Here is a 19,063-nt window from a genome sequence, read left to right as displayed (position 1 = left end):
GAAAAAAAAAAAAAAAAAAAAAAAAAAAAAAAAAAAAAAATGGAATATGACTTTGACAAAAAAAGAAATAAAGTACTGATACATCATACAACACGGATGAACCTTGAAAACATGTGAAGTGAAAGAAGCCAGATGCAACAAACCACAGTCTGTACAATTCAATGTAATATGAAATATCCAGACGAGGCCAATCAAAAGAGAGAAAATAGACTGACAGTTGCCGTGGGCTGGGAGGCAAGGAGAGTGGAAAGAAATGCCAAGTGACTGCTCATGGGTACATGGTTTCTTTTGGGGGCAATGAAAATCTTCTAAAATAGACTGTGGTGATGGTTAGCACAAGTCTGTGAATGCACTAAAAACCACTGAGCTTTTTAAATAGCTATGTGAATTATGTCTCAATAAAGCTGTTATTTAAAAAAAGATACTTGGTTATGAAGCTGCCACATGAAATCTAAACCATTGTTTTTTTAAAACTAAAAATTTCAACCTCAATGTCTTATAAATGTGGTATGTTCAAACCTCAGTATTTATTGAATGTGACATGTTATGAATAATTTAAGGATAGCACATCTTTGCTAACACTTCGTGAGATAGCACAAAATGTATAGTGTATATTAAATCAAGAGGAAAAATACTAAATATGTTCTACCTTGAAATTCGTTCATTTAATATCAAAACAAACTCCATAAGACAAGCACTGTCTACAGTTTCAAAGAAGTAACTTATTGAGGCAACACATTTCCTAACTAATAAAACAATTTCATACCAGTCTGATTCTTAAACTAATATGCTTTCGGTGACACCAAAAGCACAAGCAACCAAAAAAAACAAATTGATAAATTGGACTTCATCAAAATTTAAACTTTTATTATTAATGCTGTAAAGAAAACCTAAAGAATGGGGAAAATATTTGCAAATAATATGTCTGATAAGCCTAATATTTAGAATATATAGAGAACTATTAGAACTCAACAATAAAAGACAACCCAATTTAAAAGTGGGTAAAGGACTGAAGCAGACATTTCTCCAAAGAAGATATACAAATAGACATGAAAAGATATTCGACATCATTAGCCATCAGGGAAATGCAAATTAAAACCACAAAGAGATACCACTTCATACCCACTAGGATGGCTATGATCAAAAATTCAGTAACAAGTAATGTCAAGGATGTGGAGAAATTGCAACCCTCATACACTGCTAGTAGGAATGTAAAATACTTGGAAAACAAGCTGGTAATTCCTTAAACTGTAAAACATACAGTTACCAATTCTAGGGCCAGCCCGTGGCTCACTTGGGAGAGTGCAGTGCTGATAACACCAAGGCCATGGTTTCGGATCCCTACATAGGGATAGCCGGTTAGCTCACTTGGGAAAACATGGCTGACAACACCAAGTCAAGGGTTAAGATCCTCTTACCCGTCATCTTTTAAATAAATAAATAAATAAAATAAAGTTTAAAATAAATAAATAAATAAACTAATTTGCTTTCCACTAATCATGCTGCCTCCCTAAGGGGACTGAACTAGGAATTAGAAAACCTGGATTCAAGTTCTGGGCTAGCCAGTTAGCTCAGCTGGTTAGAGCACAGCCTTGTAACACCAATGTCAAGGGTCTGGATCCCAGTACTGGCTACAGCCCAAATCAAACAAACAAACAAACAGATAAGAAAACAACAGTATCAAGTTAAAATCTGGTACTGTCCCCTTTTAGCTGTTTGCCTACTTCAGTTTTTTCATCTGCAAATCCCAAAGTATCCTAGTAAATATCAAAATGAAATAAGAGTGGTAAGCGTTTTTGCCCACTATAAAATTTTATTTAAATTCTCTTTATTGTTTAAAATAAGTTTTAATTTTCAAATAAGAAAACAAGCTGTATACGTTAGGGAAAACATTCCCATAAAATAACACTAAAAAGTTGAAATCACCACAAGAAGAATGATCAGGAAAAAGCATTTTCTTTACCTCTGAAACATGTGGGTCCCTTTTTTCCTTACATAACAGAATTCTGACCACTTTAGAAATGCCTGGATTGGTAACTGATAGAGTTTGGATGTTACTATCCCTCCCCCCCAAAACTCATGTGGAAATCTGATCCCCAACGTGGTAGCACTGGGCGCTGTTTTAGTCATGGGGGCAGATCCCTCATGGACGGATTAATGCTTTCCCTGGGGGATTTCCCTGGGGGGTAGGGGTAGTGAGTGAGTTCTGCTCTACTAGTTCCCATGAGAGCCAGTTTAAAAGACCCTGGCACCTCCCCTCTCTTTCTTGCTTCCTCTCACCATGCATCTACTTGTACCCGCTGGCTTTCCGCCATGAGTAGAAGCACCCTGAGGCCCAGACCAGATGCAGCTGTCCCAGAATCATAAGCCAAATAAACCTCTGTTCTTTATAAATTACCCAGTCTCAGGTATTCTGTTATAGCAACACAAAAATGGACTAATACAAAAAATAAAGCTATATGGTTCCAGCCATCACTATACCACTAAACTACATGGAAATGGAAATACCATGAAGGATAGACTAGGTTCATGGTTTTTCACCCAGAATTATAACTGTAATAAAACCAACAATTTTAACAGTTTTATATTCAGCTTTGAGATTTTCCTGACTGATCATCAAAATCCTAGCAACACTAAAAAGCTATCATTATCTGGCTATACCAAAAAATACTCTGCCATTTAAAAAATCATTTTTTAATGATTAATGACAAGAAAATGCTCACAAAACATTGCTATGTGATAAAAAACAAAACATAAGAATGTTAGTTAAAATTCACTGAGTACTTACTCTACGTCAGAAATTGTGCTAAGAACTTTACATGCCCTAAGATATTGTCACCACTTTACAGTTGAGTAAATAAGGCTTATCTGTCTGATGTGACACTCAAGGTTACAGAGCACTAAGTAAGGAACCTGGAATCTGAACCTATCTATCCGTCCAAAAAATACCTGAGTGGCTCTTAGGTGGCCAGGCACTCATTTACACACTAAAACTGTGATGCAAAAGTCCATATCCTAACTACGGCATTATACCCTACCCATATGATTTTTGTTTAAAAATGAATAAATAAAGATGGGAAGTATCTCCACCTTGAGCTGGAGCTGAGATTCAATGGTGTCTGGATAAACCCAGAGGAATAGATTGTGCTTACACTGGAATGAGGACATCACGTTGTGTGTGTCAATATTGGCCCTTGCACCCCTAGCTAAGCTCTATGGAGAGAGATGTTACAGGAAAAGGCTTAAATTGTTTCTATGAAGGAGTCTAAGACAAAGGGACATACTTATGAGATACAAAATGAGGAAGGTCACTGTCTCCACTTTTGAGTGGAACAGCTTGATTTGAACATTGTGAGGACTTCAGGAAATGAAGCTCTACTCTGGCAGCTCCAATTTTGCAACTTTGACATCAGGAGACATACCCTGGGCAAGGATAGTGGCAGAAGTTAAAGAGTAAGACACCACCCTCCAGGTATGATTTTGAGCAGAGGAAATCAATCAGGCAGGAAGAGAGGAGACAAATTTGAGAAGACTTAGTTTCTGGGAAACACCTTGGGGACTTTGAGAAATAATCAGATAAAACATTAAGGAGAACGGAGGTGCTGCTACAACAAGAGGGACCAAAAGCCAATAACTATTTAGTTATCACAGTTATTCTCACTCTTTAATACCCATTGAAGTGGTGAGAATTGGAAGGTATTTAAAAAACTGTAAGAAAATGGCAGAATAGTAACAAGTCTATCTCTAGGTGGTATAATTTCAGGTGATCGGAACTGCCTTTAAATTTTCTATTTTCCAAAAATTGTCTACAGTGAGCATTATAATTTTATAATCTAAAAAAAATTAGGGTTTCCTAAAATGCAACAATTCAGTTCTAGCAATATAAAAATGCTATTTCTAAGATTAAATGTCAAGTCTACACCAAAATCTGTGTTTGAGATCTCATATTAGAGCTTGTTCTATATGCGAGATAACTGCCACCCCTCTTAGAATTGGGAGTACATTTTATTATGATAAACACATTTCAATCAAAAATTTTAAAATTTAAGTTTTAAAAGGAACCTTTACCTCCAAAATTTATTCCACCCAATTACATTCATGGTGTCACTTTTGGTCCACCTGTATTTTAACATTCTGTTCCAAAGTAGAAAGCTCATATCCATTGGCAGGCCTGAGTCTTAAAATTTAGGTCCAGCAGACTTAAGTAAACAGACAATATTGCTACGGAGGCAAAAGTTCTGAATTATACAACTAACCTTAGCAAATAATTTGTATCAATTATCCACTCTACATGGTTGCATGTTATACTGATTTTTATATACCATAAGTTGATTTCCTAAAATAACGAAAGTAATGAAGTCCATGATTACTAAAATGTTATTAACAGCCTGACTTTAGAAATTTTTTTCTCAAGGAATATAGAAAAATTCGAAGGTATCTTTATAAACATAATCTTCAGGCCTGTTTCATATTAAGCTTGTTTTTAAAAGCAGAAATAAAATTTGAGCATAATCCCAGCTATTAATCCTACATGATAATATTAACTTAAGAGTGCAAGTATCAAAAAATCTGGTTTTTTTTTTTTTTTATTGGCAAAGAAAAACTTTAAAATCAGTCATACTTTTGAAAAATGGGTCACATTCTTACCTGGAGATTTGATGTCCAGCATAGAGAAGCAGGGCAGTCAAAAAATATAGATAAAGCTGAACCAGATGCTGCCTGGGCAAGGTTAGTAGCACAACACTTAAGATATAACCTGTAGCAGAAATTAAGAGAAAGATATAAATAAAATATGATTCTAATTTAGTCTCCCAGTTAATTACACTAATAGAAAGAGTTTCAAGTAAATTACTTTCCAAGTAGGTTGCAACAACTTCTGAGGTTTTTGATTACACTACCAAATTAAGGTTAGCACAGTAACATCACTATGAATCTTCTGTTGAAAATATAAAGCATTTTTCACTTTTGTAGATTTTTCTACTTTATAATCAAATACATCATACAAAGGTACGATGTGACCCCTTTCATCATCTACTTTTCCTAATGTCAGCTTACTTATTTTACACCAATTCTCTCATCTCTCTAGTCCCTGAGAAAGAACTGGGTGTCCTAATGCCTCTCTCTAAGGCTGCTTCTTCCATTTGATTCTAGACCTTATTTCCTCTATTCCTAAATACCCTCTATCTCCTACATCTTCCAGCATTCCCCTGACACCAGTTCTGACCTTTATTTCACAGGATGTGCAGGGCTCTTCCCTATCTTGGGAGAAAAAGCACACACAAACAACTTCCCTTCACACTGTTTTCTCCTCTTCCTATTACCTATTTCTCATTCCACTGACAAATTTTCCAAATGATCTGTACCCAATGCCTCTATTTTCTAACCATCTATTTCTCCCTTTACCCTCTACAATCTACAAACCCCCTTTAGCCCTCTTCTCTGAAGAAACTTGGAAGTCAGCAACTGCCTATTTGTCAAATCTAAGACATCTTGCTTATCCTTGTTCCTAGCATCTGAGGCAACTACCCTCAAAACACTATCAAGTCTTTGGCTCTGTAACATGGATTTCCTCTTACCCCCTAACTTCCAGATATATGCTACACCAACAAACAGTTACTGAGAACTTACTATACATGCAAAAACAAATCCTCATTTTTTACCCTAAGGAGACATCCTATATCTCATGATGCCTGAGATACATTCACTTAAATGTTCTCACGTTCAACAAGTACAAACTGAGCTCCCTACCTCCTCCCTCAACAAGGTGGTTCAACCTCTTTTACTCTCCTAAATCCCATTCACTTACTCAAAACTTGGATCATCTTTTCTCTCATCACCAAGTCCTGCTGAGAATAAGTCTCATGTTACCCTTCTTTTCCATTCCCTATGTCACATTCTAACCTGCTCGGTAATGTAACAGTATATGAATTGCTATCCTTCTTTTGTTCTCTTTCTACTCTCAGACATGGTATCATTACCAGAGTAATATTCCCAACACCATCACTTTCATCTTGACAGTTCTCCTGCTCTAAAACCTTTAAAGTTCTGAACTTTAAAAGTTCCTCAGCCTGGGCCGGCCCGGTGGCGCATTGGATAGTGCGCTGCTTGGGAAGCGCGGCGGCGCTCCCGCCTGAGGGTTCGGATCCCACATGCAGACCGGTTCCCACTCACTGGCTGAGCGAGGCGCGGGAGCAACACCGAGGGTTGCAATCCCGTTGCCGGTCCCCGGTCCGGTGCGGGGGCAACACTGAGGGTAGCGATCCGTTGCCGGACACGGAAAAAGACAAAAAAAAAAAAAAAAAAAAAAAAAAGTTCCTCAGCCTGATGTGCTAGGTCTTGCACAATGTGATCCCAGTCTACCTTTCTATAACTATCTTCTACTTAATTAATGAGTTTTATTAAGTCACAGATACCCTTTCTTCTCCCCAATGCCCCTCTCTTGCTGAGTCAATCATTTAAAGATAAGAATACACCAGTGGGGTGCTTGGGACTAAGGAGATAGAGTTCAGGATTTCCTACACATCCTAACTTCAAGAACAACCTAGCAGAAGCCAGATATAAGTATTTTTATTTGCTTTTAATTTCTTAAAATAATTTCCCCAATTTTGTAAACCCCTATCTCAAATGACTTTAGAGGTATTTATTATAGTTAGTAAGCATTTCTAGTGTTTGTAACTGAAAGAATTTCTAATCAGTCCATTGCATGCAGCTTCTCCTTTAATTCTAAGTCTTTTAATAACTATCATTTTCCTTTCCAGAATATTCTTGTCTTTCCTTTCTCCTGCGCATCTCGTATAAAATTAGCTGCCAAATCTTCTAGATTTAACATATTCATTTCATCCTTTCCTTCAATTATCCAGTCATAAACCAACATTATTACATGTAAAGTATGACCCATATGCACTCCTGACATGGAAGATTCAAAGAAGAAAAAGCTGAAGAAATCACAAGTCTAGTGAAAAGATAAACATGGACAAAAGTAATTATGATACACTATTGGTGCTATAAGTGAACATTATAAGAGCTATGATTGATTAAGTGATTAAGTTTGACTTTGACCTCAAAGGATATCTTTACTAGGTTAACAAGAAAAGGAAAACATTCTTGGAAAAGGGAATAGCAGATACAAAAATCATAAAAGTACAAAAGGACATTTTCAGGGGACAGTAAATTCTATAGGCTAGACTAAAATTTGTTAACAGAAAGGGTATTGGGAGATGATGCTGAGAGAACTAATGACTAAAGCATCAATATACTCATAAAGCCTTGTATATGACAATAAAGAATTTAGACTTGGCTAATGGTTCTCAAATTCTTTAGACACCCATTTAGGTGAGGTAAGAAAACAAAAAACAAAACATCAAAAACTATGGTTCCCCTATACCCCCATTTTCACATTCCAGTGGAAAAATAACTTTGTAATAACAATAAAATATATTCTACAAAAAGACTTTAAGGGATTATGAATACTAATGCTAAAAAAAGCAGTATGGATGAATTATCTGAACTACAATGTATACATAATTTAATTATTTGAAAAATACAAGCCAAAAATACTGTTGATACAAATGCACATCTCTATTCACCCTACGGGATTAACCAAACAACCCATAACAAACTAAATTGATAATGATGAAGCTAACCCTACAGTAATTTACAATTAAAAAGCAAGACCAGCAGCATTTAAAAATGATGACCTGATGAATATGACAATTTCTACTATTTAAAGATTATGGTGGTACTAGAGAAAAAATAAGGGCCTAGATCAAAACACTAGCTTTGGATATGGAGTTGGCAGAATAAGCTATGAGATACATACTTAAATAGATCTTAGCGGTGATCTATGGGTGAGTGGTTGAGAAAAGGGAAGTGAAAATGGTTCTGATGTTTCTAAGTTTGGGTAATCAAGAAAACAGTTTTGCTATTAAGAAATACAAAAGGAAGAAGAGGTCTGAGGTGAGGTAAAGGTGATGAATTTAGAGACTGATGACAAGTTGAAATGTCTATAGGCTATTTAGGTGGAAATGTCTAACAGGTAGTTAGAAATTCACTCATTCACTCTCAGGCACTAGCTAGGTGCTGGGAATACTGAGATAATACTGAGATAATAAACAACTCCCTTCCAACCTTAGAGGAGCTCACAATCTAGATAAGCATATTGACCCTTAGAATGCAGCATAATAAGTGCTCTGGTGAAGGTGTGAACTGGGTGCCATGAGATCACACAGAAAAACCAACTCTAAACTAAAGTGGTCAAAGTGCAGTGGAAAGTGGAGACAGAGATTTGCAGTCAAAACTACATGAGATCACCCAAACAACAAAGAGTGAAAATTCAACACAAATTCTGGGCAATAGCAACACTTAAGCACTCTAAAGGATAAAAAAGCAAGAGTCAGAAGGAATGGTCAGAGAGTCAAGAGAAAAATCAGGGAAGAAACACTTCTAAGAAAGAGGAAGTGGACAACAGCTTCATAATCATGGAAAAGTCTGCAGAATGAGGCCACAAATGAGGCTTGAAATTTACATTTTAGGTCACTAATGATTTTAGTGATGGTAATTTCAATAGAACTTTCATATCCATTCTGCCCTTTCCAACTTCTATCATGCTAGTTCTGGCTCTCACTACTTCTTGCCTAAACTCCTAACTGGTTTCTCCCCTGCCTAACTGGTTTCTCCCCTGCAGTTTCTCTCCTCCCCAATCCATCATCCTATACAATACTGCCTAATCCATCTTAAAATGCAGCTCACGGGCAGAGCCCGTGGCGCACTCGGGAGAGTGCGGAGCTGGGAGCGCAGCAGCGCTCCCGCCACGGGTTCGGATCCTATATAGGGATGGCCGGGGCGCTCACTGGCTGAGCGCAGTGTGGCGGTCTCAAAAAAAAAAAAAAAAAAATGCAGCTCACCTGCTCGAGAACCTGCATCAACCCATCGCTACCTCCCAAATTAAGCACAATATCCACCATATGTATTCAGGGCTCTTAAGAAAAGGACCCACTCTACCTTTCCAATATTACTTTTGTTCCCCCTTGGGAAAACAGAGGCAATGGTCAGGGCCCCTCAGATATTCAGAATCTTGCTGAGCATTTGATGTAAATAGGCACATGTGCTCAGGTGTTCCTTGGTTATCATCTAATGTAATTACCATGTGCACCCAGGTGTCCTGGATTATGGACTTAAGTATAAAGGATTGGGGGAATGGGAAGGCCACTACTGCTGCTGGAGGTTGCTGCCAGTGTCTCTGGGACCCTCCACCACAGGTAACCACCACCACCAGACCTGCAAGCTGCTGCTGCTGCTGAGGACTGAGCTCGTGTCATCTGCCAACAGCTCCCAGGATCTTTCCCAATTACCTAGCATGGACCTGCATGTGAGGGGTCTGGGGACCCAGTCTGCACAATGGGTCTGAAGGGTCTGAGCCCTGCGTCTGACAATATAAATGGAAAGTTAGTATAACTAAAACAATGAAACATTTTGGCTTTAGTTATGATTTACCTTACTTTACATTCCTCATTTCATATCCTATATTCCACAATACAGTTCTATGATTAACATTCCACCAATTACATCTGGACAGTCACTTCTCTTACCTATTCTCAAGAAGAACCCATACTGGAAAGCTTCTAAGTTTGAAGATACAATTACATTCCATAAACGCAAACTTTCCTGCTCCCTACCTTGATTTTTAAATTTCTTAATAACAATTAGAAGATATAAAGTGGAAAAAAAATCACTTACAATAAAAATTAAGGAATAAACTTAACAATCAATGTCAAAACCTATATCAAGAAAATTGTTGAATACTCCAGGTCTCAAAAGAAATCTTGAATATAGGAAGGCGTTCTGTGTTCTTGTACAGAGTTAGCATCCTTAAGCTATCTCTTCACCCTAACTTAAAGTTATATTTATTTATTTTTTGCAGCTGGCCAATATGGTGATCTGAACCCATGACCTTGGTGCTATAAGGCTGCGCTCTAACCAACTAACCAGCCAGTCTTTTTTATTTTTTTACAGAACGTTTCATGAATTTGCATGTTTATCCTTGCACAGGGGCCACGTATCATTCCAATTTTAGTATAAGTGCTGCTGAAGTGAGCACTTAAAATTTTAATCATGTAATTTCAATAAAAAGGTCAACAGGGTTGTTTTGTTTTGAAACGAGACTAGATAACTATTAAGTTCATATAGAAAACTAAAAATACAAGAAAAGCATTTGGGGGGAAAATAAAGAAAAATGAAGGGACTAACACTATGAAATGGTAAAATGTAATCTAGAGTTTCAATGAATACGACAGTGTGCTAATAATCCACAAGTAGGCAGACTATATATAAGAACAGAAAAAAGTTCAGAAACGGAACAAAATATATGTGAGAATTTAGTATATAATAATCAGGAGAAAATGGACTAAACTAATGAATAGGTGGAAATTACTGAATAGTTATCTAGAAAAAAATAAAATTATACCTATAACACACTGTATATGCAGATAAACTCCAAACAGAGCAGATTTAAATATAAAAATAAGATTACAAAAATAAGGGATAGTTGGTTAGCTCAGATGATTAGAATACAGCTTTGTAACACCAAGGGGTAATGGATTCAGATCCCTGTACCAGCCAGCCATAAAAAAAGAAAAAAAAAGACTATAAAATAAAAATAAAACATAACAGAATTCTTTATAAACCCAAGAATGGGGAAGGCTTTTCTAGTTGATTCAAGATCTAAAGCTAAAAAAAAAAATAATTCAACCACATTAGAAAAAAAAAAAACTTCTGCATGTCAAAAAAACCACAAGTGAAATCAGAGAACTGACACTGGAAAAAATATTTTCAACTCATCACAAAGGGTCAATTTTCCTAATGCATACCAAACTCCCACAAATCGGTAAGAAAAGGCTAACAATCCCACAGAAAAGTTGGCAGGGAACATGAACTGACAATTCTCAGAAGAAGAAATACAAGTTTTTTCCTAAATGTGAATAATTCAATCTCACTCTTAAGAAAAATGCAAATTAAAACTACATCAACAGAAAAAAAATTCAATTTTTTCATCTATTGGAGTAGCCAAAATATAAAAGTTTGATAACAGGTAGTTCTGATAAGTATGTAGGATTGCAGGAACCCTCAACCACTGTTCATGGAGGTACAAAAGTGTATAACCTCTTCTACAGCAATATCTATCAACATTGTAAATGTATATGCTTCTTAACCCAGCAATATCACTTCTAGTAATCTAACCCAAGGTTTTATTTCCAGGTATTGAAATTATGGCCATACAAAGTTATTCAGCACAACACTGCATAAAATTGCAGAAGACAGAAGGTATCTAAAATGTCCACCAATAGACTAATTAGTTCAATAAATTATGGAAAAGAACACTATGCCACTGTAAAACTGAATTGGAAAGATGGAGGAATGAGGCCTTGACATTTAATCAGAATCTTAATATATGGCAGAATGGAAAAGGTAGACACAAAAACAACAGAATAGAGAATTTTATTCCATGGATATCTAAAAGCAGTAGTTAAGGCTCCACGATACATCAACAAACAATCAAAACCCAAGATTCAGAACTGTGGATGTTATGCTACCATTGATACAAAAAAGGGGAAAATATATATTTACACCTACTTATGTATGTGTAAAAATATCTCTAGAATTATACACAAGGAAATAATAGCCACTTGGGGTTAAGAGTAAGAACTTAGTAAATAAGAAAAAAGATAGGAGGGAGATGGTTTTCACTATATATCTTTTTATGCTTTTTGATTTTTGAACATAAATACATAACCTATTTCTAAAATTAACAATTTTTATAATGTATTTAGGGGTGAAAGTCTGTAAACTAGAGCATTAAAAAAACACTACATAATGCTTTGACAGAGATTACTCCATCCAAAAAACTGTTCAAGCTGAAAATATCTATTCACGTAATCACTGAACTTATTCTACCATGTCATGTAATAAGTATATTTAAGAAGGCTTGGTTGTGTTCCGAAAGTTATAAGCTAGAGAATATGAACTCCAACTCTACTAGAATCTGTTCAATTTCTAAAATTAATGTTTCTGGTTATTAGCTTTTTTTTATAATAAATCTTTCAACCTATTCAGAAATAATATATGGTAAGCACATTTTTAAAACCACAGTGTGAATTACTTTGCTGATTAAGCTAAAAATCTAAGCCAAGTACCCAATTGTTCTTCTACAACTGACTGGAACTACTTGCCATAAATCGGCTAACATACAAAGTTTTAATAAAGGGCCTTTAATAAAGGGCTGAGAATTACAGTATTTTGCAACATAAAGGAACCTTCTCATTTCACAGATTTCCCCAAAAAAGCCATTTGCAAGAGATGAACTTATTGAACCCAGATATTTTGCTTCTAGGGCACTATCTTTTCTATTACACCATACTTCTCCCCACAACGGCTTACCTAGAATTCTCCTAGAGATGTAAGGGGTTCTCAGAGCTAAATTTTGGAACCCAGAAAGCCCTTTTATAAATAAAAATAAATCTCACAGAAATAGGACAATCCTTCACAATTTTACAAAAGATATACTTTGTGATGGGCAATGTCAACCAGAAAAATATTAATAAAACCATATGGTATACCATTGAAACCATGTCTGGAGTTATTCAATAGCAATGTTAATAAAAATATACTGTTACACTTATTACACGTAAACTAAAACTTAACCTAAAAATTAAGAATCATGACTTTTATTCCAGCTAAATTTTATCTGTTTCATGCCTAAATTTCTTGACTTTAATTCCTTTACTCCTTCATTATTATTTTTACTAGTAACACCAAAGCATACCAATTATAGTTTCAGAAGTATTTTTTTAAGGAAGGAAATATTATAGTACTATTTCCCATATTTCATATAACTAAAATGAATACTTAAACTTCAACTGATATTAACATTTCAGTTTGTCTCAGGGAACAACAAAGAATATTTCATTTAAACCACAAATAAGGATAAACTAGAATTCAAATTATATTTCATCAAATTAAAATAAAGAATAGGGCTGGCCTGTTAGCTCCACTGGTTAGAGCATGGTGTTAAAACACCAAGGTCAAAGGTTCAGAACCCCATACTAGCCAGCCACCAAAAAAAAAAAAATCTAAAATGTTTTCTTCTGCCTTCCAGTTTTACCCACTAAAATAAAGCCAACACTACCTGCTTTCCTCTAATCCTAATAATTCATATGCACTGGTAAGACAAAATTCTAAACAAGATTCATAAACATTCATCAATACTATGTTGCTGTGATCTCAGTGTAACTGAACCTCATTTTATTCAAATTCAAAAATATACAAAGATATAAATCAGAATGCTCGCTATACATTTAGAAAAGGTGATGCTGACACTTACCTACATAATGCATGTTAAGAGCCAAATACTTATATTGGAAAAGGGGGTTGTTACTGAGGCTACTTCTTTGGATTTGCTGGAAAAAGGAGCTGACATCCCATCTGTACAGAACATCCAACAGCATAATGCTTGGCACCCTCAGGGCCACATTTAACACTGCCTCCAGTTTCTCCTTTGCAGCCATGTTTTTTTTTTCTTGGAGAAGACCTAAAATTCAGAAGACACAATATGTAAAAAATAAGTCAACATAAATAGCTTTTACATACCCTCTTAAGAATCTGATAGTCACATACCATACAAAAACTATGTTAGAATACATAAAACTTCTTAGCTACATCTACCCTTAGATATTCATGAAATAACCTTTGTATTTTGTTTTCACACTGACACTTTCAGGTCTGCCCAATCTTAAAACTCTGATTAAATGTTCAGGCTTCAAAACTTATTCTTATAAAGGCCACTAACTCCAAATCTAGGCACATAGCAATAAAACACTGTAAGAATACTGTAACTTTTGCCCAATTAACTTGAAAAAAAAAACTTCACACCTATAAAATTACTTGAGATCTACGTAGCTCCTAAAAAAAAGAGGACAAATTTTAAATATTTAGTTCATGAAAAAGCCTAAGCTATTCAATATAAATGTGATAATATAAGCTGGCTAGTTAGCTCAGTTAGTTAGAGCACAGCCTTATTACACCAAGGTCATGAGTTCAGATCCCCGTACCAGCCAGCCATCAAAAAAAAAATAATAATTACATTTAGTTTGCAGTGTCTCATAGTCTATCCTTTTCCTTATTCACTTATAATCAAAACTGCAGTACTAAATTTACAATTCAGAGAACTCATGATATAGATACAAGTAGAGGAAACACTATCTGCAATATTGTTTCCTTGAATCATTAAACTCTCAGTCTAAAATTCCTATAATCTGCCTTCAAAGTGGGAAAATAATGCTTATCAAATTCTTCCCTTGATACACAGACAGGCAGACCGAGTTGGAAGAAGCCAGGCACTGAGTCTGCAGCCCCTGTCTCTGCTTAGTAGTTGATAAGTAGTAAGAGAATGAAAGAAGCAGAAAAAAAAAAAAAAAAAAAAAGAAAGGAAATGAAAGGCATTTATCAGGATCTCATGGACAATCTACTACTTAAAATAACAATTCAACACAATACCACTTTATACAGTAGAACTGCAAATTAACCCAAGGAATTATAAGAGAATAGGGCAAACAAAAAAAGTGGGTAAAGGACAATTTAAAGAGTAAAGGTAATTCTAGACTGTTGGCTCTGACAATTTTCTTTTAAGAATTTTGCTGAGAAAGCTAAACACATTTCTAACTTTGGCAGTAATTTCAGACATTACAGGGCAAAGGAAAACATTTATTTCTGAAGAAACTTATAGTGACAGATTGCTATGCTATGTTTAAACATTTGTCAGTATTTCCATCTTACCCTCCAATTTTCTTTTTCTTTTTCTTTTTTTTTTTTTTTTGTCTTTTTTGTGACCGGTAAGGGGAACGCAACCCTTGGTGTGGTGTCGCCCGCACCACGCTCAGCCAGTGAGCGCACCGGCCAGTCCCATATAGGATCTGAACCCGCGGTGGGAGCGCCGCTGCGCTCCCAGCGCTACACTCTCCCGAGTGCGCCACGGGGCCGGCCCTTACCCTCCAATTTTCATAGCTTCCTAGTTCAGATAGTTAAAAGGTAAAGGCAGCTCAACTTGGCACACCATTAATAAAAGTTTTTCAATCATCATATATCAATCTGCCATAATGCAAATGTTGTTTTTATATATATCCTACCAATAATATAGAATTAACATTTTTATAGATAAATACTCTAATTCTTATTACTTTAAATGAACAAGACCATTTTAATAATTTTCCTACATAAGAAAAAAAATACAGGAAATAACTCTTACTCTGGTGGCCAAACTGATAACTCAATGCCTTCTTCAGAATTTATTTTTCAAAGTATACAAATTTTTCTCACAAACCACCAGCAGCATGTGAAAATGATCACATACAGTATCACTGATGGGCTTTACACTATAATGGGAAAGTAATGATTTTTCCATATTCTGGAAACCAATATAAATCACTACTTCTGTTTTTGTAAGTAACAAAAAAGGGGAGGGGAGCTATTACTGAGTTAATACTTGTGGTCCATATTTATTTCATCTGGCTTGGAACTTTCTCTGTTTTTAACATTTTGTTATTTTTAAATGTACCCACTTTCACCATTTATTGTAGCTCCTAAAGTGGTAAAAAATAAATAAATAAATAAAACTAAACAAATAATTAATCCTCCATTAGAAATCAAGAAAAAACACAAAACTCCCTAGTCCTTACAGAGGATTACCCATTACAAAAGAAGGCCATTAACAAAACGTAACATATTCCCTCTGAAACTCCTGCCTCACAAATACAACAAAAAATAGAAAATATTTCTATAAATAGAAAATTGGGGGTCCCTGAAGCTGTCACTACAGGAGACTATTCAAGAAGACAGATCCCCAAGTTCTACTGCATACTCGACTCAAGACTCAAATGTTTTTAAGAAGGACCTTGGATAGAATAAAACATGCCCATTTAATTATCAATCTATTACTCACTAAATATTTCATTTGTATGTGAGTGATATTTTAGCAAATCATTGGCAAGCTGACCACGTAGAAGGGCATGTAGGAAACAAATTTAACACATGGAAAAGCACAGAGAGAAAAAAATTTTTTCAAAACCTTATTAATTTTGAACCTTTCTAAAGTAGAAGTGCACATGATAAGAGGTGACCATCACAGATAAATACTGTACACTACACTATAGCACCATACACTAAACCAGCATCTAAACAAAATTTTTAAATATTTACCTTGTTTGTAGATACCTGATATGACTTATGCCTGCCAAATCACTCACTACATTATACTAACACAAAATGAAAATGAAGGCTTCTTTCCTGAGGTACAGGTATTATATCTTTATAACGATTGGTTCAAACCTAATTTATCTTTTTTCTAAGATTTATTGTCAGACAGGGCTAATGAGAATATTCCAAAGTCAAAAGAAGCTCAAAATTCTTTTAAAACCAAAGCAATGCCACATAATCCTAGAAAATAAGCAGGAGAGTCGAAATCAAAGAAAATTTAATGGTTTGACACACCCAAAGCCAAATATAAAAACTGCCTGCACTGTTTTACCTTCCATGCCAAATCTTAAAATTTCCTCCTAGGGGGAAAAGAACAGGCAAAGTAATACTCCAGCATGATGTCTCTGCAAGCAACGTAAACTAAATGCGACTCACACTTAAGATTCTCTACACAGTAAAACAGCTAAGAAGAAAAACAAACAAAAAAGCTGACATTTATTTCCAAAAACCACAAGAAATGTTCAACAAATGCTAACAAAAAATGAGACCTCAGTGATTTCATTAAATGACATTCCCAGGCTTGTAAGCAGCAATCGGTACTTAGAAACACAGTAATGACTTGTACAAGTATAACGTTGCATAAAATACCATTCAAACTGTTAGGGAACACAGAGGACCTCATTCTACAGTTTCCTGAAAACCCAGCATTTTGGTTTTGAATACGAAGAAATCAAACAAACCATCCTGAACAATAAGATAGGCTTTTAAAGTCACCCTTGGTCTCTGCTGAAGAACTATGTGAAGACATAGAAAATATGATTTTACCCCCAAAATGAACAGCACTCACATCTCCTAAACTCCCCTCTAAAAAGAGAAAGCAAAAATGACACATTACTCGGTACGAGTATTTAGATAATTTAGGGCCGAAAGTTTCTATACATTTCTCCCCCCCCCCAAGAAGAAAAACAAAAACCATCATTCATCATTAATCTCCTTTCTTTGTCCCAACAGATTTAAAAAAAATTCTACCATAAACTAAACTTTATCTTAACATTTTCTGATTGTCCATTTGTTAGGATGATTAACCCTGAAAATATAAGAAGGCAAAGCTACAGACTAACACCGTAAGTAAACTCAGCCCAGAACTTAGATACCAGGAAAGAGATCGCACTTCTTACATAAGCACTGGCACATGTTTTAAATATAGCTGCTCCTCCCCACTCCCACACGTTGCTAGCTAACTTTGTATGTACCTGATTTTCACATAAACTACTAGCAATTCTCTATATGCAGTCCACTCCGAATATAAGGGCCTTCTTTCAACTAAAGGAGCAGACAGAGGAAAGAAAAAACTGCTACTTCTGCCATTGGGCGCTCAGCCTGGGTCACGACTGCAGCACCGACAGCTCATCCTTTTGGGCATGATTCAAGATTCGGTAGAACTGCACACTCCGTATTTTAAAAAATAAAAAGACACACAGCCCGCTCCTTTCCTTTCATACCAGTTTCCTGTTTACAGAAGACTGCGATGCAAAGACATCCATTAATCTTTGATGCTTTCTCACTGCAAAGGCCCCTTCCTCTCTCCCCGCACCTCCTCCCCCATGCCTGCTGATCTCAGATGCGTTTGAACTATAGTAACCCCAACCAGCTCGCGGCAAGCCGCAGCGCAGAAGCACTGGCAGCAGCATCCGGGCCGCAGCCGCCGCGGGGCTAGGGGATTACGTTCTGCAAAAACTCTGCCAGCACAGAGGCCCGGGAGCTCCCCTCCCGTCTCGCCAAGGGTGCTGGCTCCCCGTGCCCCACACCAAAAAGCTTGCAAAGAAAGACGCGGGCCAAGTTCACCACCCGCGAACAGAAAAGCGACTCATTACAAGAGGGCATGGGTTTCGGGGTCCTTAGATGGGGAAAGCAGAAATGGAGTGGGAGGACAGACGGGATGGCAGGCAGGAGAGAAAACCGTGGGGACAAAAAGGATGGAATGAGGAAGCCTCTTACTGTAAAAAGGGACTAACAGACGGGATGCAGAGCAATGGGTCCCCCCTGGAAGAATGGCTTGGCAGGCCTTTCCGCACCCCCCCCCCCAACAACCTTATACCGCATGAAGGGGAGGAGACTGAGTTTGGGGCTGCTTAGACCAAAGAAGGGCAAGGCGAAAAGAAAGAGGGAAGGAAGCGTGGAAGCAGAATGGACAAAGACGCAAATGAGGTAAAGTTGGAAACGGAAAAGAAAAAAGGAGCTGGAAAGGGGCAGCAAATGGCGTGCTGAGGCGGCGAAGGGGGAAAGCCCCGAGTAAGGGCATCTTAGGAAGCGAGGGATATCTCCAGGACCTGGAAAGAGGAAAGGATGGGAGGGCAGGGAGGCGGGGGCGGCGTCCGAGGCCGTGGAGCTGGAAAGGGGGCCCTGCTCTGGGCCCCGGGAGGGGAGGGCAGGTCGAGGAAGCCTGTCGGAGCCCAGAGGACCGCGGGAGGAGCTGGATGATGGGAGGGAAGCGGGACTGCGGGTGAAGAGGAGACGTGGACTTCGATGAGGCTGGGGAGAAGAGGGAGGTGAAGATGGGGGGAAGGAGGAGAAGAGGAAGGCGCCGGCGACGGGATGGGGGAGGGGAGGGAGGACGTGGGGAAGGGGATGGCAAGAGGCCGGTCGGGCGGCGCGGTCACCTCGGGCTGCGGCCTCCCTCCCTGCGGGACGGCGCTACCGGCGGGCGGTTGAGCTCCGTAACTCCCCGGTTCTCTCGCCAGCCCTCCCGTTCTCCTCGGGCGGCGGCGGCGGGGTCTGGGACGACGCGGCTCACAACGGCGGCTCTTCCGCGCCTGGCCTT

The 19,063-nt window shown here is 37.4% G+C and overlaps 1 protein-coding gene across 1 annotated transcript in view; it reads right to left on the bottom strand.

Moving 5' to 3' along the window:
- RNF145 (ring finger protein 145) overlaps nucleotides 1-19,057 on the bottom strand; it is a 54,207-nt gene extending 35,150 nt beyond the window's left edge. The window contains exons 1-3 of the mRNA XM_008587677.1: nucleotides 18,903-19,057; nucleotides 13,376-13,582; nucleotides 4,648-4,756 (exon numbers count right to left, since the gene is read on the bottom strand). Of these exons, the coding sequence (XP_008585899.1) occupies nucleotides 4,648-4,756; nucleotides 13,376-13,559 (293 nt within the window). The 5' untranslated portion in view covers nucleotides 13,560-13,582; nucleotides 18,903-19,057. The remainder of the gene's footprint in view (nucleotides 1-4,647; nucleotides 4,757-13,375; nucleotides 13,583-18,902) is intronic.
- Between the last annotated feature and the right edge of the window lie 6 nt (nucleotides 19,058-19,063).

The sequence above is a fragment of the Galeopterus variegatus genome, unplaced genomic scaffold (assembly GCF_000696425.1).
Source record: "Galeopterus variegatus unplaced genomic scaffold, G_variegatus-3.0.2 Scaffold4489, whole genome shotgun sequence".
Taxonomy (NCBI): domain Eukaryota; kingdom Metazoa; phylum Chordata; class Mammalia; order Dermoptera; family Cynocephalidae; genus Galeopterus; species Galeopterus variegatus.
Note: the sequence above shows the minus strand (reverse complement) of the source record. Positions and strands in the feature narration are given on the sequence as shown.